Source organism: Martes martes (genome assembly GCF_963455335.1).
Source record: "Martes martes genome assembly, chromosome: 1".
Lineage (NCBI taxonomy): Eukaryota > Metazoa > Chordata > Mammalia > Carnivora > Mustelidae > Martes > Martes martes.
The window spans coordinates 200,931,100-200,956,451 of NC_137888.1; the positions used below are offsets into that span (position 1 = coordinate 200,931,100).

The window sequence follows — 25,352 nt, forward strand, 5'->3', positions numbered from 1 at the left end:
AATGTAAGGATTTGCTTCACTCAGGACTCAATTTTTTTCATTGATCTATATGTCTATCTCTATGCTAACATCACACTGTTTTGATAACTGTAGCTTTATATAATGTTTTGAAAATAGGAAGTAAAATTGCTCCAGATTTTTCTTTTTCAAAACGTTTTGACTATTGAATATAAATTATATGGAAAAATTATAAATATAAGTTATATAAAATTATTTTGGCTATTTTATATCAATTTATTTATTTATCCTATATACATTTTCAAATCTGTTTGCCAATTCCTCCAAAAATAAAAAAGTGGCCTGCCAGAATTTTGATAGAATTTGTGTTGATTGTCTGTAGGAATTTAGGGAGAATTACCATCTTAACAATATTGAGTTTTATAAAGCATGAACAAAAATGTTTCTCCATTTATTTAGAACTTCTTTCATTTCCCTCAGCAAAGTTTTATAATTTTTGATGTACCAATCTTGCATTTGTTTTGTTAAATATTTTTCTAAGCTTTTAATTACTTTTGATGTTATTGTGAATAAAATTATATTCTTAGTTTCATTTTTGGATCATCCAATGCCTATATGCAAAAATATAATTGCTCTTTGTGTATTGATCTTGTATCCTGTGACCTTGTTTTACTTGTGTATTAGTTCTAATTGCATTTTGTGCACTCCTTAGGATTTTCTACATAGAGGATCATATAATCTGCAAATAAGGGCAGTTTTGCTCCTTCCTTTCTAGTATGGGTGTCTTCTGTTGCTTTTTCTTGCCTTATTACTGTGGCTAAGATCTCTGGTATTATGTAGAATAGGAAAAGTGAGAGTGGATACCTGATCTTAGGGGAAAGCATTCAGTCTTTCACCATTATAACATAATGTTCGCTGTAAGTTTTTCAATGATGTGGTTTTTAAGGGCTGTGAGCAAATCTGGTCTAGCCTCCTTCTTAATTGCATAGATTCTACTAACAAAGCAGTCTTGGCTGGAGAACCAGTCTTCTTGATACAGGGTGAATGGTGGTAACTCAGGCACACTGACCCATTTGGTGCACCAGTCACTATTACCAGAAAGGAGTCGGGTGTGTTTTAGTTGCCTTGGCATCATCTGGGGATATTCTTGTCAAAACAACAGGCTAAAGGGACCTAGATTCTAGGCTGGATTTTGCCACTGCTGAGCAGACAATCACTCAGCTTCCTCAAGAGCCAGTTTCCACTTTAATAAAACAAGAACAGTAATCCCTTTCCTGCCTACCTCTCGACTTCAAGTAGGTTAAAGCAGGTGGGAGAATCTCATAAACAGATGCAAAGGGTCATCATTTTTTAGAGGTAGGAAGTGTGTCCGTTACAGGAAATAAAATAATCCAGAGGCTCTGACCATCTCCTTTCATTTATTGAGAGTCACAGCCCTTTGGCCAGCAGAGAATGCCCATTAGACCATCAAGACATCTGCACTCGAGGACAGTGGCCTAACTTTGGCACTGAGTGGCGAGGAAAGGGGAGGAGCAGAGAGATGGAAGAGTCTGTAGAACCCTGTCAGAGGGTGAGGTGGTGTCTCCCGTGGGCAGTGCTTGAACCCTGACTCCTTGATTTCTCTCTCCCAGGACTGTGTCTGGCTGCGCCTAGGAAAAATGTTCGGTGGTGCACCATATCAAAAGCAGAGTTGGCAAAATGCTCCAAATTTCAACGGAATATGAAGAAAGTGGGGGGCCCCACAGTCTCCTGCACAAGGAGAACCTCCCACCAAGAATGTATCCAGGCCATCAAGGTAAGTCATTGCCGTGTGTTTGGGTGGGACCAAACTGAATGGAGGGAATGAAATGGAGTGAAATAGAAAACGTGTTTTCCCCCCATTTCTTCTGCTTTTCTTTCTGGGTACCTGTAAGTTGGGAGTGCTCCTTCCTTATAGGACACAAGGCCATTTCGAAAGCAGATATTAACATTCCAAAGTTGAGAGACCAAAGGTGGGGTATCTGGGGTTGCAACACAAATTGTTAATAAGAGTTGTTGCAAACACAGAAGTAGTCACGTTGGATGAACAGGCAAAATCAGGGTTCCTCTGAAAGGTAAAACCTCCAGAATATCATTACCACCGAACCCTGAGCAACATAAGATCAGCTGGTCTGTAGTTACTGGATCACAGGGCTTGGGAATGGCTGGCCAGGGCACCAGGCATTGGAAGGACGTTTGTGCAAAACATACCCAGAGAGAGAGAAAAGGGAATCATGATTTCTGGATGATCACAGATTCCTTTTTTTTTTTTTTTTTAGATATAAGATCTACTGAGATAATTTTTACTCGTTCACTCAGCATATATGTTCTGTGTCCCTGCCCTGTGCCATGGTTGTGGGCACTTGACTCTAGCAGAGTGGGTAAATTGTGTCAAAGTTTCTAAGAATATCTAGAGTTATCAGAACAGTATGTAGGGGAAAAAGATCTAGCTTCAACAGTGTTTTAGGCTATTGTTTTATAACTATGGCTTGGGGAAAAACAGCACCAGCATATCTTACTCATTTAAAATGCAGAATCTTAGACTTCATTCTAACCTATTCAACTGAGTACCTGTGGTGGGGTCCCAAAATTTGCCTTTTTAATAAAGACCCCCTTCGAAATCAGTTCTAGGTGCCACACATCAAATGATGTCATTGGAAACAGAACACACATTTTTGAAGAACCAAGGGACAGGTTAATTCTCAGAAATTTGGAGCACAAGAGCACTCATAGTTTTTAAGCAATGAACGAAATCGTGAAGTAAACTGACAGATTGAAAAACATAAAAAATTTAATTTATAGCCGTTAAAAACATTCAACAAAAAATTTAGAAAGAATGAACATGCATCAGCTCTGACAAGGGATTCCTATTTACTGTACACTCTATAAAGAATTCATTCAACCTGGTTAGAAAGATAGGGTCCTTTATGAAAAATAATATGAACCAAGCCTTAGTAAGAGGGCATGCATAATTACTAAAAATACGAAATGTTCCCCTTAGTAACCAGAGGAATACACACCAAAGCAATCTGTTAGCACTTGCATTTTCTAAAGTAATAGCAATAAAACGAAAGCCTGTCCTGCTGGTGATTTTATAGCAAAACTGATCTTCCTGGTCAGTGGGATTCTAACTTGCCATTACGGATCTTCTGGAAAGCAGAAAAACAACAGTGGCCAGGGCCATGAAGATAAACATGCTCACCGTCTGGGTGATTCCCACCCTCAGATGCCTATCCCAAGGCAACAGGTCATCAGAAGGAAAAAAGAAATCTATGAGGACAAAGCGATCCATAAAAGCATAGATATCATAGCAAAAAAAAGAAAGTGCCGAACATTTGAGGAATTATTGGATAAGCCATGGAACAACCGCACTATCATAAATTATGAGGAGGTCAATGAAGTTGATAAAGACTGCAGAAGTAAGAAAATGTCATGCGGTTTTAGATGAGTAAAACAGTCCACTAAATATTGTCTCTACCAGATTGCCAGTGTAATGGTGTAGTCGTTAATCGGTTGCCTTCTGCTCAGGTCATGATCCCAGGGTCCTGGGATGGAGCCCCGCATCAGGCTCCCTGCTCAGCGGGAAGTCTGCTTCTCCCTCTCCCACTCACCCTGCTTGTGTTCCTTCTCTCGCTGTGTCTGTCTCTGTCAAATACATAAATAAAATAAAAAGAAATAGGTAAGTATATGAGAAGTAATATGCCAAAGAGAATGCACATGGTTTATTAGGATAATTTTAAGGTAGCATAATAGTTCTATTTTCTATTCGATAAAAAGGAACTTAAAAGAACCAAATATAGAGAAAAGATGGGAGAAAGCATCTAGAATAAACAACTTTATATATAAATGATTGAAATGAATGAGCGATACGGGCAGGGGGTTCATACAAAAAAGAGAACATAGCAATATGGCTGGACGATCCTTCCAGCCACAAAGACCTGTGACATCCTGGAACCGAGCGTCCTGGATTAGGGTGGGCTCTCTTCTGAAGCTTGGTTGGCCTCTTTGCTTTCAGGCAAACAAGGCAGATGCTGTGACCCTGGACGGTAGTTTGGTGTATGAGGCTGGACAGAACCCCAACAAACTGCGACCCATAGTAGCTGAGGTGTATGGGACCCAAGCAGGTGAGTTCTCCCTGGAGACCCAGAAGCTGGAAGCTGGGGTGGCCCTGGCCTTAACCCTGAGCTCCGTGCAGTCAGAGGGGCTGCATTGTAGAGGTGGGGTCTCAGATAGCATCCCACTTGCAGGGGTCAGAGTTCCTGGGCTCTTTGGGCCAGATGCCCACCCAGTTGGGGAGGACATGCGTGTGCTCCCTGAGGGAACAGAGTGGACCAGAGGAAAAGTTAGCCTACGGCTCCTCTTTCCACCTGGGGAAGGTCAAAGTGGTTTTTTTTCTCCCTCTAAGGCTTTTAATTGTCCGGTTAAGATCTTTCAGTTCTCTCTGTCCTTTTGCAGAGCAACGAGTCTACTATTATGCTGTGGCCATAGCCAAGAAGGGCACCAACTTCCAGCTCAATCAACTACAAGGCTTGAGGTCCTGCCACACAGGCCTTGGCAGGTCCGCTGGATGGAACATCCCGATGGGTACCCTTCGTCCATTCTTGAACTGGGCAGGGCCACCTGAGCCCCTTGAGGAAGGTGAGATGGCTGGGGGATGGAGGGCCATCTCTGGCGGGGGTCTCCAGCCCAGATGCACACACAGGCCACTTGGTACACATGTGTGATGAGCCCGAGGTGGGCCTCACTGCACCAGCGGCCCTTGGAAGGTGGCAGCTGAGTCTGCCGTCGGCCAAGGGCATCTCTGAGCTCCCAGCCTCACGAAGAGGTTGTCCAGCAAGGATAGAGGAAGTGGCTCTCTGCCTGCAGGAGTGACACAGGGAGGTATGATGAGCTGTGGCTGGGCTGGCTCACCCCATGTGGTCTGTTTCTCTGTGTTTGACAGCTGCGGCCAAATTCTTCTCCGCCAGCTGTGTGCCCTGCGCGGATGAGCGACGGTACCCCAACCTATGTCGCCTGTGTGCGGGGACAGGGGGAAATAAATGTGCCTGCTCCTCCCAGGAACCATACTTTGGCGACTCTGGTGCCTTCAAGTGAGTGAGAAGGTCCTCTTCTCCTGAGTGCCATGCGTCCTCAGCCCAGGAAGCCTTTTCTCTGGCCCCAAATACAGCTCAGCTTGCTGGCCGGGCCCGCAGAGCAGGTCCAGTTCTCCCACTGCGGCGTAGACAGAAGTACTAAGTAGAAAGAGGGCATTGACTATGCCCGGTGAACATGCCCCTCCAGGCCCCACCCCCGGACTCTCCCATGGTGCCCCTCACCCCTACACCAGTCTTGTGGTGTCCTCAAGATACTCAGACTTTACTTTCTGGTGTAGAGTCTTCAAACCCTTTTATATAGAAAGACCCATTTTGCCCTTTCAGCCCTTAACACAGGAGATGAGGGGGTGGTCTCTGGCCAGCACCTGAGGCATTCTCCTTCACCATCTACCTGGACGTGGCTCTTGCTCCCTCCCCAGATGGGGTGCTCCAAAGCCTCAGAGACTTGACCTCTGGGGGCCGGACGCCCACAGGAGACAAACCCCAGGACCCTGTTCCTTTGGGAGGCACAAGGAAGAAGTTGGGGAGGGCCGCTTCGTGCTGACCCTTCCCATGCTTTCTCATTCCACAGGTGTCTGCAAGAAGGGGCTGGAGATGTGGCTTTTGTCAGGGACAGTACAGTGTTTGGTAAGAGGTGGGAGGAGAGCCTTGGGTACTCTCCTTTTATTTTACTCTCCCATAATTTTGAGTATTGAGCTAATCGGATGCCTCATCTCTTGGCACACTATTGTTGGGGTTCCCTACAGGACATGCCTCTTTTTATTTCCTTTTATTTCTTCTTTTAAACAATCATTTTCCCTTAAATGCCCCATACCCACTGCCTTTCTTTTCCTCATAGAGAGCCCCGCCGTGGTACTTGACACGGGTCCTTCAAGATATATGGGGTCTTACAAAATGCAGAGCGCCCCTTGTATTTTGGGGTTCTAAGACCGCAGACGTTTCAGCATTAGAAACCATGCTGCCGCCCAGATTTTCCACCCAGCATTTTGTTCCGGGGATTTATCTGTGTTTTGTGTCTGTCTAGTTCAGTGGTTCTATCTGTTGAGGAATGCTCCACGGAGTGTGTCTACCAGACTCGAATGCTTTCATTTTCTTCTGTTAGTAGGATTTTGCTGTAGTTGTTGTGATAGATGGCATTTGTCAAGGTCAAGAACTTTACCAAGTTCTCCATATTACTAGTTTTCTGAAACTAAAAAACAAACACAAGTAGATGTTGAACATACACGTACTTGTTCTGCATCTATTAAAATTAAGATGATCTCCCGGTTCTCTTCCTTTCCTCCATTAATGGCATACATTGCTTTAGCTTTTTGGATGACTGACCATTCTTTTGTTAATGGGATAAACTGGTAAACCTTCATCCTGATCTGCTAGTTTTTAAGATACTCTGTTAGACTGAATTAGCTAATGTGTATTTGAGACTGATGCATTTATGTTCGTAAAGACGAGAGGCCTGTAATTCTCTGCTGTACTTCTCTCTCTGATTTTGAGATCAAGGTTGTACTAATCTCATAAGAGGAGTTGGGCAGGTTCCTGTCACTTTATATATTCGGAAGCGACGTATATATGAGATACATTAGCACTTCCAAATCGGGCTGAACTCCCTCATAAAAACAGTCTTTCCCCTTCTTTTGATAGCACCCAGTGTTGGGAAGTGATTCAACTGTATCTCTCGCTGTAAAAGTGTTTGTAATTTTTATTCTTTCTAGAGAGGTGGGTAAGGCATCTCTCCCCTGGATGGCTAGCTGGGTTGCCTCTGCCACCTGGCCCTTTTCTGGGCAGAGTTGCCATGGAAACAGATGGGGTCTGGTTCTGTCTTCTCGACCAGCCGGGCAGCAGTCTTGATCCCGGAGCAGCCTGTCTGACCCAGAGGAACACTGGGCTAGCCCCCGAGGTTTTCTGGGCATTGTCGTTCCTTTTGGAATGTTCTGGAGCAATCCACTGCCTTTCTCACCGCCCAGTTTTGTAGAGTGCCTCCGATGTCTCCTCTGGGGGAAGTTCATGGTTAGTGCCTCCAGTAGGCTCATCTGGGCTCCCCTTCACTTTTGCCCTTCCTCCAGAGAACCTGCCAAACAAGGCTGACCAGGACGAATATGAGCTGCTTTGCTTAAACAACATTCGGAAGCCAGTGGACGCTTTCCAGGACTGTCACCTGGCCCGGATCCCTTCTCATGCTGTTGTGGCCCGAAGTGTGGGTGGCAAGGAGGGCTTGATCTGGGAGCTTCTCCAGAAGGCACAGGTATCCACCCCTCGTCCCCCAACCCCTGGAGGCCCTCTGCACCTGCTTGGATTTGTGTGGGGAGATGCCTTCCTTCCCTAATTTCCTGCTGTTCCAGAAGTCCTACCGCAGCCTCTCTTCCCAAAAGGTGACAAATTCAGTGAACTGCTTACCACGGTGGTGCTCTAGACAGCAGAAACAGTCAAGATCTCTCCAGCATTACTGATGAATATTGTCTCGTGGGCTGGAGCAGAAGCAGAGGGAGGATGGGGGCAGTATTCTCAGGACCTTAAGGTGCTCGGACCCTAGCAGCTTTTTAAGGAATAAGCCACAGCTGAGCTCCTGCCACAGGGAAGACGCCTGGTCCCTACGCAGGAGGAACTGAACCAAGGATCATCCCCTGGCTCCGGATACTGTTTTTCAACATGGTGTTTTTCCTTTCCTCTCTATTTACCACTGAGACTGTGATTCTTATTCTTCCTGAATTAGGAAAAGTTTGGAAAAGACAAGTCATCTTCGTTCCAGCTCTTTGGCTCCCCTGCAGGGGAGAAGGATCTGCTGTTCAAAGACTCCGCCCTTGGGTTTTTGAGGATCCCCTCCAATATAGATTCTGAGCTGTACCTTGGCTTCAACTTCATCAATGCCTTCCAGGGCCTGAGGGAAAGTGAGTGAGGCCGGCGCAGGACTGGGGGTGGGGGTGGAGGTGGAGGTGGGGGTGGAGGTGGAGGTGGGGGTGGGGGTGGGGAGGCAGGCAGGCAGCAGGGACTACAAGCTCCGGGGGAGGCCTTCCAGGAAGGACCCTGCACTCCCTTCTCAGGCAGTGCTGCCCTGCTCTAGAGCGGTCACTTCACTGGAGGCAGAGGCCAGTGTCCTGTCAACCAAGCCAGGGCATGATGAACCCCGAGGGCCTGGTGAACACCAAGCCTGGACTGGGGCCCTGCACCTGCCTGGCGGGGGGGCGGATACCACAGTGGGCCAGCTCAGCTGTAGCTCCTCTCCTGGGTGCATGCACAGGTGGGGGTTTGAGGGGGGACCAGGACAGGGATGGGCTCAACGTCCCCTAAGCCATCTCCTGGGACTGCCACTGTCTCTGTGTCCTGGAGCTTGTATCGCGTGGGACCGAGACATTAGACAAGTTATTGCACTAAGGCTCGAACGGTGGATTAGAAACCCGGGAAGTCTCGAAAGGAATGGAAACGAGAAGCCCGGTTTGAGAGCGCCTGGAGAAGGGGTTGTGCCTGGGGTGGAGGGCGGGGGGGCGCGGGAGGGCAGCAGGTGCCCGGGGCTTCTCTGGGCTGGCGGCGCTGGGCGGCGCCGGGGTGTCCCCGCTGGACTCTGGACCCCACTTCGGCCTTGTTCCCGTGAGCAGAGGCTTCGGAGGCGGCAGAGCGGCGCGCGCGTGTGGCGTGGTGCGCGGTGGGCGCGGACGAGCTGCGCAAGTGCGAGCAGTGGAGCCGCGCGAGCGGCGGCACCGTGAGCTGCGAGTCGGCGCCCAGCGGCGAGGACTGCATCGGACTCGTCCTGGTAGGGGCGCGGGCTCTGCCGGGGGTGGTCTGGGGCCCCGGGACGCTCCGCGCTCCGTTCAGAACTGCTTCTGGTGGCCATTCCACCGCCCCACCCCCCAAGCCTGCTTCGACGCGATTATTGCAGGGGACCGAGGAAGCCTAGACAGGTAGCATATCGCACACCACTAGTAGAGCTACACCGCGGTTCAGGGGTTGAGAGTTCCCTACCCCCGGATTCCTGGGTACACGTGTGCATCCCGGATTGCACCTGTTCCCGTAGGCTTTGAGTCCTTGTCACTTGCGGGTACGTTGTGGCCATTTTCCCACGTAAACATAGTCTCTGAAAACACTTAAAAATGATGTTAGGGTATCTTTCCTGTGTCTGTGGCTTGGTTTAGCCACGATCCTATTCTGCTTCGTCCCCTTACTTCGTTATTATCTATAACTCGGTGGTGCCCCATCCCTGAATAGAAATCTTCAGCCACCTCTCCACTTATTTTTAGGAGAGTTGTCCAAAAAAATTATTACTGAGCCAAAGAGGGAGTTAGTCTTGATGAATCCATGTTCCAGTGTTGGGGTGCGGGATCGTTCCTTCCCAGGGTGAGGCAGATCAGTTATTTTGGCTCATTTGTTAAACGCCACTTTTTTCTTTTCTTTTCTTTAATCTTATTTGCTTATTTGAGAGGGAGAGAGAGAGAGCACAAGCAGGGGGAGAGCACAAGCTGGGGGAGGGACAGATTCTCCACTGAACAGAAAGCCCAACACGGGGCTTGATCCCAGGATCCTGGGATCATGACCTGAGCTGTAGGCAGATGCTTAACCCGCTGAACCACTCAGGTACCCCATGTTGAACAGCTTCTGTGTAGCGCTTTGAGTGTAGTGCCAATGGGATGAGACTAGACCAGGCCGGTCATTTGCATGCATTTCTTCCGTGAGTGAGGCTGGTCCAGGAGGGTGTTCCAAGAGTACTTGGAGGACAGAAGTCAGTGCAGCCTGTGCCTGGTCTCTGTGCTGGAAGTGACAGTGTGAAAGGCGTAGGGGGCTGGTAGAGAATCAGTAGTGCCCATAGTGTTTCCTTGGATGCTCTGTTCACACAAACCCGTCTCTTTCTGCTGCTTTATCAGAACACCTGACATCTCTGACGTGTAGCCATGCTCCGAGAGACGCTAAAACAGGCAGGATGGGAGAGAGCCTCCCTGTGTGCTGCTGACGATTTGCTTTGGTTTTGCAGAAAGGAAAAGCTGATGCCTTGAGCCTGGATGGAGGACTTATCTATGTTGCGGGCAAGTGTGGTTTGGTGCCTGTCCTGGCAGAGAACCAAAGTAAGTCGGGGGAGTGTCCTCTCTGGTTTATTCCGTCTGGGCCATGGGAGGAGTAAGCCCACTGGGTGGGGCCAGGTGGAGATGCTGAGATGGAGGATGCATTCAAAACAGGAGAATCGGGGGCAAAGAATAAAGGAAAGAGGCTTTTACCCACACTGCCTGCTGTGTTGAGAAGCATGGATTGAGCATGGATGAGCATAGATTGGCATGGATAGGCTTCTTCCTTCTCTTTTTAAAAAAAGATTTTAGGGGCACTTGGGTGGCTGAGTCGGTTAAGCGTCTGACCTTGACTCCAGTCATGATGTCTCAGCTGTTCACATGAGCCTGTGTCAGGCTCCATGCTCAACAGGGAGTCTACTTCTCCCTCTGCCCAGCCCCCAACTCATGCACGCTCTCTCTCACTCTCTCTCTCAAATATTAGTGTATGTGCTGCCGAAGCGAGCACTCTCTCTCTCAAATAAATAAAATCTTTAAAAGAAGATTTTAGTATGGTATACTATACATACAGAAAAATTCCCATAGGCGTGCAACTCAGTGAATTTCACAAACTGATACGTCCCGGTGTGCTAGTGCCCAGATCGAGACACAGCAAATTCCACGTGGCTGTGGGTGCCCTCCTGCCACCAGCCCCCTTACTCCAGCCAGGGTAATGAGCCCTGACCTCAGACAACACAGAGCAATTCTGCCTGGTTTTAAACCTTGCATGTGAGGCATGTGCTTTGTATGTCTCTTGCACGGTGTTCTGTTGGTGCTGTTCCTCCAAAGGATATGGACTCTCGTGGCTGTGCAGTGTTCTGTGCCGTGACTTGACCAGTTACTTGTCCCTCCTAAGGCAGAGAGGCATTTGGGTCACGTCCAGCTGGTGGCCGTTGTGAGCGAGCTGCCGTCAGCATCCACAAACACAAGGATGGATGTCTTTCTGGTGCCCGGGGCCGCTGCACCATCCCTTCTCCTTGGGTTTGATCCTGCATCGTTGAGATTTTAAAAGTTTGAGACTTCTCCACAAAGCTCAGCGTTGAACGACATTTTGCTTGTTTTTGTCCTTTCAGAATCACAGAACCCTAATAACGCAGGTTGTGTGGATAGACCGGCGGAAGGTGAGTTGGAATCTGTTCCTTTCGGGGTGGAGGTTAAGTCCTTGTTGCCAGAGGGGGAGATGGCAGGAACTCTATAAAAACTCAAAGAAAGGGATGCAGCTGGAGAATCCCGAAGTTCTTTCGAAGGTGCACATAATTCATAGATGCGTAATGGTAATGAATGTTCTGCTGACCTTCACACTTGGCCGAGAACTTTCAGAATTGCTCACTGTGTCCTGATCGCAGGGCAGGAGGGTGGTTACATCCCTGTCTCGTATGGCTGGGTCAGGGTAGGTCCCCAGCCACCGCTTAAAGGCTCGGCTTGTCTTCTTCCTTTCATAGCCTAGATCGGTCTCACCTTCACATATAACAGTCACTTAAGTTTCTGACAGTGGCCAGATATCTGGCGGGTATCCCCGATTGGTGGGGCTCCTTGACTTGTTTTGGCTCTGGCTGCAGAGAGCTGCGCTCGAGTCCGATGCCAGGCGCCCCCCCTTCTGTTGTTCAAGGGTACCTTGCTGTGGCCGTTGTGAGGAAATCAGACCCCAGTCTCACCTGGAACTCTCTGAGAGGCAGGAAGTCCTGCCACACCGCCGTGGGCAGGACTGCGGGCTGGAACATCCCCGTGGGCCTGCTCTTCAACCAGACGGGCTCCTGCAAGTTTGGTAAGGCGTCCTGAGGGAGTCGTGCGTGGGTAGGCGCGCTGAGCTGTGGGACCTCAGGGAAGGGGGGTGGCGGGGCTGACTGTGGCCCGAAGGCTTCTCTTGGGGTCGGCATGTTGTCCGTGTGGCAGACCAGGCAGCACGGAGTGGGTCACCCCATCCCAAGATAAAAAACTGGAAGACCAGTCAGCTTCTCTGCACCCTAAGAATAGATACAGGTTCTGAGAAGTACAGAATTTTTTTTTTTTAATCTTTTGAAGTGTTCGATCCAAATTTCTCCTAGGCGCTGGCTTCCTAATTTGGGGAAGGGCACCTGTTTGCCTTAGGGAACAGACTTCCTCCATGCTTCCAGGAAACCAAATTAAGAGCTCAAGGGTTCTGGCTCTGCCTGCTTCTGGGGCCTTCCCTCCTTGCATGCCCCATGTCCCCCCCGCCATGCGCAGGCCGTGTCCCACCTGCTGTGGGCCTGCTGCTGTGAAAATGTGTGGCATGTCCTCACCGGGGCTTGCCTCTCGTGCAGGTGTCTCCTCAAGGAGGACACCACTGCATTTTGAGTGGATTTGGGAGCCTGGCTCGGGCAGACTTCCATGGGGCTCTGCTCCTCATTGCTGATGCTCACCGTGGTCATCCTTTCCAAGTCCCGTGGCTGCCTCCAAACTGGGAGGGGGTACCTTAGCAGGTGCTCCCCGGGCCTCTCCGGAGGTTGACACATGGTGTGGCTCTCCCAGGGGCAGGGCCTGCATGAGTCGGATAATGGGTGCTAGCTGCTCATCGAGGCAGGACCTTCTCGTCCCCAGCGTGTCCTCTCTCCTTCACCCATATAAGTCCATGTTAACTCCTAAACGTGGGTCAGATCACACGGGGGGTTAGTCGGATTAAGTGCAGCGGCCAGGAGAGAAAACTCCCAAGTAGCAGAGGCTTCCACAAAGCAGAGGTTTCTTTCTCCTGAAAGTGAAACCCAGAGATTAGATTGTCTGGAGCTACTGTGATAACCTCACCGGGTCAGAGCCCGGGCTTCAAACATAGAGCTGTGATCTGTGTGGCTGCCGTGCTCAAGGTCCCTTCGTGGCCCGTATATGTCACAACTGGAGGCCGGGTGCCCACTTCGGCAGGCCGTGTGCAGAAGGAAAGAGAAGAAGGGGAGAAAGGCCTGGGCCAACTGTCTTCGAAGGGTGTTTCCAAGGAACTTCCTGGAGAGTTCTGTACTAGTCACAGGGCATCTGGTAAGGCCAGTCTTTAGTCCAACGGACTGGATGCCCAGGTAAAAAGCAGGGTTTCTGTTTCTGAGGAAAGGGGACATCAGATCCTGGAGGGCGGCCAGCAGGTTTGGCCGTGGGTCACTGCCAAGTTCATCAGTTGAGTCTCAGCCCGAGGCTGTCACAATGGGCCCCTCTGTCCAGTACTGGACCCTCTTCTCCAGCCCCCGGCCAGACTTCCTGCCAGTGCCTCTGGTGTGAAGCTCTTCTGATTTCTGCTGGGCCCTCTGTGGGTGGCAGCACCAGGCGGTGTGTGACAGCGAGGATGTGGTGTCCATGCCAGGCCGTGGACCCAAGCTGTATGGCCTGCTGGGTAGAGAGGCCTCTTGTCTCGACTCGGGTGGGAAGTGCTGACTCCCGTGTTCTTTCTCTCCAGATGAATTCTTTAGCCAGAGCTGTGCCCCTGGGTCAGACCCGAAGTCCAATCTCTGTGCGCTGTGCGTTGGCGACAAGAATGGTGAAAACAAGTGTGCGCCCAACAACAATGAGAGATACTTTGGCTACACTGGGGCTTTTAGGTGAGTTCTGCAGCCGAGCCTGCCCCGGGTGGGGCCTCGTCCTTTGTCCCTTATTCTCCAGCATCTTGACAATGCACTTCTAAGGAGGTAGACATGGCCTGTCACAGCAGAGCCAAGGGACAGCCTGGAGGCCCACAAAGGGGCTGCACCCATCAGGGCCCCTCCACTCCTTCCCAAGGCTGCCACGGGGTTGCTGCCACGGGGCTGCATGACCTCAGCTCTGCCAGGCCTCTCTCTGTGGCCTGGGACCCGTGTCAGCCTCAGTGGGCCTCAGCGTCACCCTCCTCAAAATCAAATGGGTCGTGTCTGTGGCCTCGTAAGTCCTTTCTACAGTTCAAGTTTATGGGCAAGAATTCGCTTTCCTGTAGCCGCCACCTTCTTCACCCTCATCCCCCATCAGGGTTGTCCTTATACTTCACAATTTACTTTTCTCTCTGATTTCAGCCTTAGAAATGGCAAAGACAAAGCAGTAGTGCAGTGTTATTTTCCACTAGGAAAGTGAAAGAGAAACCAAAAAATGCGTTTTTAGAATTCACCAGTTATAACCACTTAGTGATCCACAGTAATTATCCATAATTCAAAATTGCAACCCCGTTCCTATAGAGGTCAGCTTCTCAGGGGTCCTCCCCAATCCCTTTTTCTCTATTCACCAAGAATATATTGCACTTGGGGCTCCTGGATGGCTCGGTCAGTTAAGCGTCTGACTCTTAATTTCAGCTCAGGTCTTGATCTCAGGGTTGTGAGTTCAAGCCCTGCATCAGGCTCTGCGCTGGGTGTGGAGCCTACTAAAAAAGAAAAAAAAAAAAAAGCTATTGCACCACCAGATGGCGTCATGGATCTGACAAGGACAGTGGCCAAAGTGGGGTCTTTGAACTTTTCACTATATAAATTCAGTAGCCTTCTCTCCCACAATGGGACGATATAGACGTAACTTTTACTATAGTGTGAGTGACTTATGAAAATATTTTGTGAAAGTATGAGAATATCTTTAAAAGACTAAGGATTTGCAAATGGAAAAGCTGGGATGTGATTCTGCTCAGAAATACTGAGTAGACACTGAGAAAAACCCAGAGGAATCATGTGGTTTTCTCTTTTATACTCACAGGAAGGTATTATTCCATTGGGAACACCTACACCTTAGTCTTCCTCTTTATACAAGAAGGGAATGTTTTGTCTTTTGTCTAAACTGAAAGCTGGACCCAGAAGTCCTAGCATGGCTATATTTCTATATAAGAATTAACATTCTTATATTGCTGGTTCTTAATTTTCGATTTTCAGCTATTTTTCTGCTGACTTTCCATTATGGAAGAAGTTCTAGCCTCTCCTACAACTCCTGTGCCTGTTCCACTCACAAGCACAAATTTCACCTTTCAGCACCCAGCATATTTATTTCATGTTCAGTGCTTACGTTATTATGAATATGTAAATATTCTCATATCAAATATGTGGTGTAATAAGGTTGTACTTCTCTTACAGTACAAAGTTTTCGTTTACTCTAGAGTTAATAAGTGTCTTTTTTTTTTTTTGCTTCATTTTTGTGTCACGTTTTTTTGCTTCATGTGCTTAAAAAAAAAAATCACTAGTTCGTCTAAAAACCCGTAGTCAGTAGTGTAAACCTCCTGACAATACATACCCAGACTGAATGCTGGCTTCGGTTCATCAGATACTGGGGAATCTTGCTCTGGCCGAGTCCCGACTGGTGTTCTCTAGGCCTCCTGCACAGCTGTCATCCTGGGTTTCCCCTTGGTGGTCATTCTGGGATTTCCCTTCACAATACTTTATGTTAAATTACCTGTTTCCTGGATTCCATATCTTTTGCTTTTGATTCTTGGCTTTGTTGGCACAGAACACATCTTTTTGAGAAAGGCTGAATGGACATTGCTGTTCTTTGAGGATTGCATGTCTGAAAATGTGTTTGTACTACCTTTGAAATGATGTATAGTTTGGCTGGTTGACTAAGTGTCAGTTGAAAAACATTCTCCCTAGGGATTTTGACAGGATTTTCCCTGTCTGGGAAAGGACAGCATTAGCTATTTTGACCAATCCTCTCACTAAAAACAAGCAAAAATGTTGGATTGGTCCCCAGGGCCCCCCCCCCCACGTTCTTAAAAATATCGAATAAATAACAAAGTAGTAAGATTATTAAGGGAGGCTAGGAATTCAGAGAAATAAGTGTTCAGTTTGTCCTGAGGACATTTACCTGTCGTGACAAACTGGAACACAGAGGTTGCATACAGCTTTAAGGTAGGAGTGAATCAGAAGTAATTTCCTCACCTACTCCTGAGGGCATCAAGTTGTTGGTTGTTGAGGAAAACAGGGGGGAGAATGCACACCAGCCTGAGAAACTGAAAACACGAGCCCCCTCCTGCATGGATTTGCAGCTCAAACTTATATCCCTTAGAATGGTCCAGAAATTTTCAACTCATAAGTATTTTTATTTATTTATTTATATAAAGATTTTATTTATTTGTTTGACAGAGAGATTCACAGTAAGAGAGGGTACACAACCAGAGAGAATGGAAGAGGGAGAAGCAGGCTTCCTGCCGAGCAGGGAGCCGGACACAGGGCTTGATTCCAGGACCCTGGAATCATGACCCTGAGCCGAAGGCAGACGCTTAATGACTGAGCCACCCAGGTGCCCCTCAACTCAAAAACATTTTTAAAAGTGGTCCCAGACTAGTGGCCCCTCTAGAAACCTGCCTGAAAGACAGCACCTTGAGGATAGACCTTAACGATTGCTCATAATCCTGTCTTTTTTTTTTTTTTTTTAGATTTTATTTATTTATTTGACACAGAGAGAGAGAGATCACAAGCAGGGAGAGAGGCAGGCAGAGAGAGAGGGGGAAGCAAGCTCCCCACTGAGCAGAGAGCCCAATGTGGGGCCGGATTCCAGGACCCCGAGATCATGACCTGAGCCAAAGGCAGAGGCTTAACCCACTGAGCCACCCAGGTGCCCCCAAAATCCTGTCTTGATAACAATGAGCAGTACACAGTCAGAGGTAACTATAATAGTATGAAGCAAACACACAGGGGGAAAGTTACTAGAAGCAACATCCAGCAGAAGAAACAGTTAGTATTTTTTTCTAAAAGAAAAATTGAACTTCTGGAAAGGAAAAAAACATAGCATTTGAAACTACCTATGCCATTGGCTAGTTTCACAGCTTAGACATACCTAAAAAGAGAATTAAGGAATATATGTGAAAAAATTATCCAGAATGTAACAGAAAGACAGAAACTACAACAAATTTAAAAATTTAAAAGCATTAATCCACTGTCTTCTAAATCTAGAATTTCCCTTGAGAAATCTACCATTTTGGATTCCCAATCCTTTGCATGTGACTCTTCCTTTTTGAAAAAAAATTGTTTTTGATTTTCAACAATTTATTTGTAACATCCTTGTTCTGAAAGAATGAGCTTTATGAGGGTGAGGAAGCATCTTAGACGCACAGGTCGACACAAAGAATATTTTGTGAAGAGTAAAGAAATCAGACACCTATGCTTCTCCCTTATTTCTCTCTAAATTTACAGAGATTGAACAATGAATGAAAAATACTTTTTAGGAAAAATTCACTTGGGGTTTATTGAAAGTAAGATGCTTTGAAAACAAGTTTCTTAAGAAGTTTCTGAGTTTAAAAAAAAATCTCCAATGTTCTGAAACTTCACACTGATATTTCTTTATGTGAGTCTCCTTTTAAACCTTTGGATTGGGCACTTGGTGGGCCTGTTTTGTCTAGAAGCTCAAGTTGTTCTGTTCTGGGAAATTTTACTTCATTATTTCTTAGATAATTTCTATCCTTTTTTCTCTGATTTCTCTTTAAACTTTAATTCTTAAGTTATAGACTCCTGGATTATCGTTTCATCTTCTTCTTATTTATTTTTTTATTATTTACTTTTCTTTATCTTCCAGTTTCTGGGGTATTTCCTCAGCTTAATCTTCTAATCATTATATCATTTTTGAGAATTTTTATGATTTTTTTTTTACTTTCTAAGAACAGTTTGTATTCTGACTGCTCCTTTTTTAGAGCTTCTTGTTCTTGTTTTATGAATGCTACAATTTCTTTCATCTCTTTAGTGATTTCATTGTAGTAAAGAAACTTTTAAGGGCACTGGGTGGCTCAGTGGGTTAAGCCTCTGCCTTCAGCTCAGGTCATGATCTCAGGGTCCTGGGATCGAGCCCCGCATCGGGCTCTCTGCTCAGCGGGGAGCCTGCTTCCCCCCATCTCTCTGCCTGCTGCTCTGCCTACTTGTGTTCTCTCTCTCTGTCAAATAAATAAATAAAATCTTTAAAAAATTTTTTATTCCTTCTCCTGTATTGTCTCTATATTTTCTGAGCATAATTAACTATGTTTTTGCAGTCTACATTTTTTCTGGCTTTTCTTCCAAAGATCCAGTAGTTTCTGGCCATTTGTCCATATTTAAGAATAAACACAAACAATGACTGTTAGTTCTGCATCAGGTGCCATGTATTGACTTGGTTAAGAGCCTCACCTATGGGGTAATTGATTTGTGTCATTTCACTGTGGGACATCCCCACGTCAGAATTTATAGGAATTTTTCTTGGATTGATCAACTTTTCCAGAAAAAGAATCATCCCGTATGGTTCTTGGGAGGCTGAGTGAGGGAAAGAGGTTGTGATTTAACCTTACAGAATATAGGTTTTCAGTCCACTCTCTGACATTAGTGTTGGGCTTCTGTTCTCCACTGTGCTTGGCTCTTTGTCTCTCATGTAGTTCAGGTTCAATATCTTGTGAATAAGCCTTCAGTCTTCTGCCGGAGGGGGGGGTGTTCAGAGCCATTTCCCATCCAAATGGAATAGAAGGACACATAAGCCATGTTTATACACACTCTATCCAGTCCTCCTGTCTCAGCCAGATTCGTGATGCCTGGTACTTCTAGTGATGCCTGGTACTTCTAACTGATGACCCTTTCTGGAGTTCTGTAGCACACATCACTTTTCTTCTGGGCTTCCCCCTCTCCCAACTTCCATTTACAGCTGTCTCTGCTCTGCTGGATCAATTACAACTCATTGGTTTGCTCTCCGCCTTCCAAAAGTTGTCAGTACTACCTTCTCTCTTCCCCTCCTGCCCTTCTCTGACTCATGGTTTACAGCTTAAAAAAATATCATTAAAGTTAAAAAAAAAAAGAAAGAAACGAAACAAAAAACCCATCAATTTCACTAATGTCATTTTATCGGGACTCTGAAAGCAGGGAAGACTCATAAATGTATGTGTTCAAGCTACCATTTTAAACTATATGTTCCTGGAAATATTTGTCTTTATCTATTCCATGTTTACTCCCTTGTTCCAGTTTTTGGAATCTATATTACAAATATTTATGAAAACCCTAATAGTTTCTCATTTGTGGCAATGTGTTTATTTTCTGGAACATTTAAGGTGCCTGGCGGAGAGGGCTGGAGATGTCGCATTTGTGAAAGACGTCACTGTCTTGGAGAACACGAATGGTAAGTGAAGTGTTTCCCTTTTGCGTCTCAGTATTCAGATTTGCAATTGGTAAGTTATTATAACCTTTTCTAGGCTTTGGATCAAGTTACTTGCAAAATTCTTTACTTAATTATGCCACATGGTATGTCTGTGAGTGTCACATTGATTTTGAAACCATATTCCCTCTCTCTCTCTGTCTCTCTCTGTCTCTCTGTCTGTCTCTCTCTCTCTCACATACACACACACACACATACACACATCCCAGCCATACACAGTAGCAAATGTCTCCCTGGCTTTGTCTAGTCAACCACAGAAGTACACATCTCCCTGTCCCAAAGTTTTAAAAAAAGAAGTAAGGGACCTTCATTCAGACCCATGTGAGCCCTCTGTCTGGAAACTCCTTGGGAGTCTTTGGGGGACAAAATCATAGGCAGGTACCGATAATGGAACATGAATAGTAATTGCCAACTTCTGCACCCTGAGCCATCTGGCCTCCCTCCACCCCTATTCGGCTCCCAAGGCAGACATAAAAACTTGGAGTGATCTCAATATCAAATAGACAAAGCCAAGAGAACGGATAAAGTGTTTGTTTTTGTTTTTGTTTTTTTGAGGGGAGATGCGGTAGAAGGAGCAAAGCACGGGCCTGAACATTGGATCTGTGTTTGTACATACACAGACATGCGTAGAATTCTACTCCAAATTTATGAAACATTAATCCAAGTGATCTCTGGGGATCGATGATGTCAGGTTTTTTTTACTGAAGTGTAATTAACATACAGTGTGATATTAGTTTCAGGTGTACAGTATAGTGATTTAACAATCACTGTACATGACTCAGTGCTTATCACGATAAGTGTACTCTCGTTATCCTAGAGCGATGTTAGATTATGGTGTAAGTTTCTTTGGGATTTTACAACTATTTTTTTTAAATCGATGGAACATACTCGATAAACTTACAGAAGTTCCTATCCTTTGTCTGTTTATACACAAAGAGCCTTTGAATATGAAAGGAAGGAGAAAACAATTTCTTCTTGAACATAAACCAGATATTCCTTTTCTAGAACTCACTGGAAAATAGTGCACAAGTGGAGAGTGTTCTTTTTAAAAAAATTAACAGCTCTGTTGAGATACAATTCATGCTATAAAAATCTGCCCATTCCAAGTGTGTGATTCGGTGGTCTCTAGCACATTCATGGAGCGCCACACCCACCAGCCCAGCCCAATTCTAGAACACTCTAGAACACCCCAGAAAGTACTCCTGCCCCTTTCCCCACTCCTCCAGAGCTGCCCACCACCAGTCTGCTTTCCGTCTCTGTAGATTTGTCTGTTCTGGACGTTTCACAGAAATGGAATCCCGTGGCCTTTAGCGACTGGCTTTTTTCACTGAGCATCACGTTCTCAGGGTTTGTCCACATCGTAGAGCATGTCAGGGTTTCGCTCCCTTATATTCCTGGATCCCGTCCCCTAGTGTGGAAACAGCACTGACCTCTGCTACATTTGGAGTTTGTATAGCTTGTGCAGACAGCTTCCTTCCCTCTCCCTCGCGTCACTGTGACCCGCATGTGTGCATTTCAGGAGAAACCAGTGCCGAGCAGGGCAGCCCCATGGCTGATGCCGCCTTTCTTTCTCTCTCCAGGCGAGAACCCTGAGGCCTGGGCTAAGGATTTGAGGCTGGAGGACTTTGAGCTGCTGTGCCTAGATGGCACCCGGAAGCCCGTGACGGAGGCTCAGACGTGCCACCTGGCCATGGCTCCGAACCACGGTGTCGTATCTCGGCAAGAGAAGGCAACACACTTGAAGCAGGTGCTGCTCGACCAACAGGTGTGGATCTCCAGGGCCTCCTGCCATCTCCCAGCTCTACGGGCTGCTGCGAGGCAGGGCAGTCACAGCGCTAGAGGGGAAGCAGCCTGTCCAGAGACCATCTTTCCCGTCCCTCTGCATGAAGTTGGTTTCACACCGAGGAGCTGCCCAGAGTTTCAGTGATGGAAAAGCAGAGGCGTCCGCAGGTGTAATCTCTAGAAAGAACACACCCAGAACTTCTGTAGTTTGAAGGCTATCTGTGGGAAGTGGTTTGCAGGAAACCGTGCAATTTCCTTAAAGTCTGTGATTCTCTTTTAGAGCGTCTAGATTTTGTGTTAGAACACCTCATGTCCAGGTGTGATTTAAAGACGGTGGCCCTAGACTGGTAATAATGGGTACAGTAACCTCACAGTGTGGCACGCTCACTGGTGTGTTGCTCTTGCCCCTCGGATGAGGCTGAGTGACCCACCCGCCCAAGGCAGTGACCTGATCAAGGATCAGGGACAGAGATGATTTCCAATGCAGATTGCCTGTCTGCGAGAGCTGGCCTCTTGGAATGCTGTAGGTGATCAGCTTTGGGGGGAGTTCTCAGAAATCCTCAGCTGTCACCTAGCCACTCAGAGATTTTACGGGAAGAGGCCGCAGATGGACAAGGAAGGAAAGATGGCAGGAGGTGAGATCAGAAGTAGGGAGGGGCCCAGTCCCTACCCGGTGTGTCTGCCCCCTGTGGAGCACGGGCCGCTGGAGGACATGGGGCAGGCGAGGCTCGGCCAAGGGGTGGAAGGTGTCCAGAACTCAGCTCTTTCATTCTGTGGGCTTCCCAGGGCTGAGCCTGCTTGGAAGAGGTGTCTTTGTCCTACATTCTCCTGTTTCCCTCGGCCACTCTCTTACTGTCGGCCTTGTTACTACAGAATCAGTTTGGAAGAAACGGCGAGAAGTGCCCAAGAGACTTTTGCATGTTCCTGTCTGAGACCAAAAACCTTCTGTTCAATGACAACACGGAGTGCCTGGCCAGACTCCAGGGCAAAAACACGTATCAAGAATATTTGGGATCAGCGTACGTCACGGCCGTTGGTAATCTGAGACAATGCTCGAGCTCCCGTAAGTGCGACACCTTGGGGAAGCCGGCTCGCGGGAGGGGTGGCGAGGTTGCTGGGCTGGGTGGCATTTTAGGAATAAAGATGGGAATAAAAAAGTCATGGCGATGTGCTTTCCTGCTGCCTTGGGAAGTTACAGTGTCACTGACGAGATGAAAGTCTTAGAGAAAAATCAGGCAGTAGTAATCTGCTAAATTTTTATAGTGCTGAGTGCCCATCCTGGGTTTTAGAAACTGATGATACATTTTATCCAGTAGAATGAAGTGTGTGTGTACATGTATGTAGCTATATGTACATATGCTTATACACACGTACATACACATACATGTATGTGTGTGTGTGTGTACACATATGTATTCAGAAAGGACAAATTCTGGTCTTCAGACAGTTAACATAAATGCCAGCCATGGAAAATACAAAGTCTTAGAAAGCATCTTAGCCAGAAAAATGTATTGAAAAATGATTTATTCCTTGAAGAACGCATGTAAGATACTGCTGAGTGTCATAAGACCCCAGACGGTGATTCTAACACTGCAATGTGCACTACCTTGCCTATGCACGGGGTCGCCCAGAGTCCTAATCCTGGGACCTCATCGGACAGCTGGAGACCTCGGGGTGGTGGCGGCCCTGGGGTAGGGTGGGGCCCAGAGTCTCTAGTATCGGTCCTTCACAGCTAGGCGCTCTGTCTGCTCCCCGCCCCCAACCTGGCCCACTGAGGGGACACTGGGCTGTGCTTGGAGGTATTTTTGATTCTTATGACGGAGGTGGGCACAGCTGGTGTCTGTGGGCAGCAGCCATGGTTGCTGCTGAACAAAGCAGAGAACAGCCTGGCCAACCAAGGGTTCCCCGGGACCCAATGTCAATACCACCACTGCTCTTTAGCAGGGCAATTGTGATCAGGTGGTTTGGGGACTCCATTTTGAGAAACAGGCTGCAGGGCTATTCCGGTGAACAGCCGGCTCAGGGCTGCCCAGAGTGTGTGCCCCTTGAGGGCAGGGCCCGTGCGTCCCTGCAGGAACCCCGGCACTCAGCACAGTGCCTCACACCAAGCAGGCCTTGGGGAGTACTTGTCAGTGCCTGAGGGCACGAGTTGGTGACCGCCGCTGTGGACAGATCTGCATGAAGACGGGGCATTGACGGCTCCCATCCGAGGACCATCTGTGCCTTGTGAACTTGACTGTGACAGTTGACTCAGTTAGAGGCAAAAGGGGGTGGGGCCTGTGTCACTCAGGCGAGGACAGGAAGTCACTCTGGTTAGTGAGGCCCAGAGCCAAGGGGCCACCATCAGGAGGAGGCTCGGAGGGCCAAGGTGAGCAAGCACAGGCCACAGGTTGGTGGGAGAAGGCAGGGGAAGGTCCGTGTTTCAGCACCTCCTCGACTGATATCTTGGTTAAAAAAAAGAAATCGGTTTCTGACTCTCCTGCTTTGGTGTGTCCCACAGCGCTTCTGGAAGCCTGCGCCTTCCTGAGTAGATAAAACCCGCCCGAAGATGGCCTGGCCTCCCTTCCTGAGGCGCCTCAGCCCCTTACTGCTCTCAGCCCTTCCCCGGGGGCGCTGGGCCTTCTCCCACCCCAGCCAGTCATCTGCTTTCCCAACCCCGTGCTGGCATCCTCGCAATAAAATAAAATGAGAAAGGCTGTCGATTTTCATTCCTTGTAATGCATCATTCATCTTTTCTAGATTTTATGCAGAAATCATGGGTCTGGTCAGGTGCTGGGCCAGCTGGACCGTTCCTTCTGCATTTTCCAGGTCCTGCGCCTCCTCTGTCCCGAAGGCTCTTGGAAGCAACGGACTGGCCCACGAGCTGGTTTCCCCAAGGGCATCGGCTCATTGCTCACGTGGTTGTTTGTGTGTGTGCTTGTGCATGCGTGTGATTCTAGGGCAGGGGGAGGGAATAGGGAGTAGGAATCAAGGCATCCTAAGATGTGAAAGAAACTGGATATCCCAAAGATTTTTGAGTGTTTGGTATTTTAACTAAATTACGTTGATACAGCAAATGTACAAATAATACAGTCATCATAGGGGGAGGTAACAGCCTTCTGTCCCTTTGTCTTCTGACTGGCCTTATAGTTCTCCCACCTCCGGTTAACCTCCATTCAGTTGTTTCCCCCCCACTTTCCTCCGCCCAGCTCTGGAGAGCACGGTTCAGGCAGGCTGCCCTCTCTTCCTTCAGCAAGCAGAGTGGGCTGGTCGGGCCACTCTCTCATTCTCTCTGCACCTCACTGTGACTGGGTTCTAACCTGTTCTCTCTCCCGAGTGGTTCTGGAAAAGGACGCCCGTGCCCTCCCAAACCACCGAGCTTCTCAGGGTTTCCGGGTCTCTTTCCCCCCGGGCCCGGGGCCTCTCCTCAAACCCCGTTCCTTCAGCTTCCACTCATCCTCCTCTCCAGCTTCCTTCCCCCGCCTTGTAGAGGACCCATGCTTTGTCCTTGAAGTGTGCCTCCCCTGTGGCTTTCTTCTCTTCAGGGTTTTACTTCCGACCCATGAGAGAACCAAATGACCGGGTCTCGGCTGCGAATGCAGACTTTCTTCCAGAAACTGGAGCTCGGTGGTGGCTAGGTACCAGCTCTCTCAGACTGCTAACTCTTCCTCAGGAAGGGAACATTCTCTGGCTTTCAGTTTTTCCATTAGCTCACTGGACCCAACAGACAAACCCATGCCAACCGGGTGAAGACAAAGCAGCCGCCAGACAAGGGTGGCCAGCACTGACCACCACCAGTGGGTAGGTAGCTTTGCTGCAGCCTACACCAGGCTCTGAACTCTGCCAGGAAAGGACATGTATTAGGGTCCCCTAGGCTTCGGATGGAAACTCACTTTTTGCTACTATGAATTATGGCCCAGATACGCAGTCCCTCCTCACTAACTTGAGAACGTTTTTTAGGAAGCAACATTTGATGCTCTTGTCATGTTCATTACAACACTAGCCCCACAAAGCATAACACTTGGACAGTATGAACCTTCTTGTATAAATAAGATACAAAGGAGAAATTAAAGCCCCACCAGTGAAAAACCCTTTCTGGCCATCAGCTCATGCTAAGTTCTATCAAAATCCTAGCAGCTTACACAGCAATCTCTTATTTCCGCCTCACACCCGTGTCTTTTCGCCAGTGACTCTTTCGCTCATGTCTTTGTTCTGAGACCTGGGCTGAAAGAGAGACAGGGAGGGGTGCCTCACCGTAATTTTTAGAGCTTCTGTAGGACAACAGCATGGTCATTCCCATCACTCCATTGCCCTAAATCAGTTGGGTGGCCACGACGTCGAGGTGGTGGGTATATGATGTCCCGTAGGGAGAGGCCCGGTGGGAAGGAGCCGTGAATATCTTGGTCATAGGACTCCATTTCACTTCTGTGCCTGAGGCTGTACCTTCATTTATTTCAACCCTAAGGCT

General features: G+C 47.8%; 1 protein-coding gene across 1 annotated transcript; it reads left to right on the forward strand.

Annotated features, from left to right (window-relative positions):
• The first annotated feature begins 1,624 nt into the window (after positions 1-1,624).
• On the forward strand, positions 1,625-23,612 carry LTF (lactotransferrin). Its single transcript, XM_080817437.1, has 16 exons — positions 1,625-1,753; positions 3,992-4,100; positions 4,432-4,614; positions 4,919-5,066; positions 5,641-5,696; positions 7,130-7,308; positions 7,777-7,951; positions 8,657-8,811; positions 10,024-10,114; positions 11,164-11,211; positions 11,700-11,855; positions 13,485-13,626; positions 19,020-19,087; positions 20,704-20,888; positions 21,779-21,968; positions 23,406-23,612. Exons 1-16 carry the CDS (start codon positions 1,679-1,681, stop codon positions 23,438-23,440), a joined length of 1,995 nt encoding a protein of 664 aa, XP_080673563.1. The 5' UTR covers positions 1,625-1,678; the 3' UTR covers positions 23,441-23,612.
• The last annotated feature ends 1,740 nt before the right edge of the window (positions 23,613-25,352 follow it).

Coding starts and splice junctions, on each gene's coding strand:
- LTF (XM_080817437.1), top strand. CDS start 1,679: ATGAAGAAAGTGGGGGGCCCCACAGTCTCCTGCACAAGGAGAACCTCC. Junction 11,212..11,699: donor TGTGGATAGACCGGCGGAAG/GTGAGTTGGAAT, acceptor CTGTTGTTCAAG/GGTACCTTGCTGTGGCCGTT. Junction 20,889..21,778: donor AGGTGCTGCTCGACCAACAG/GTGTGGATCTCC, acceptor TTGTTACTACAG/AATCAGTTTGGAAGAAACGG.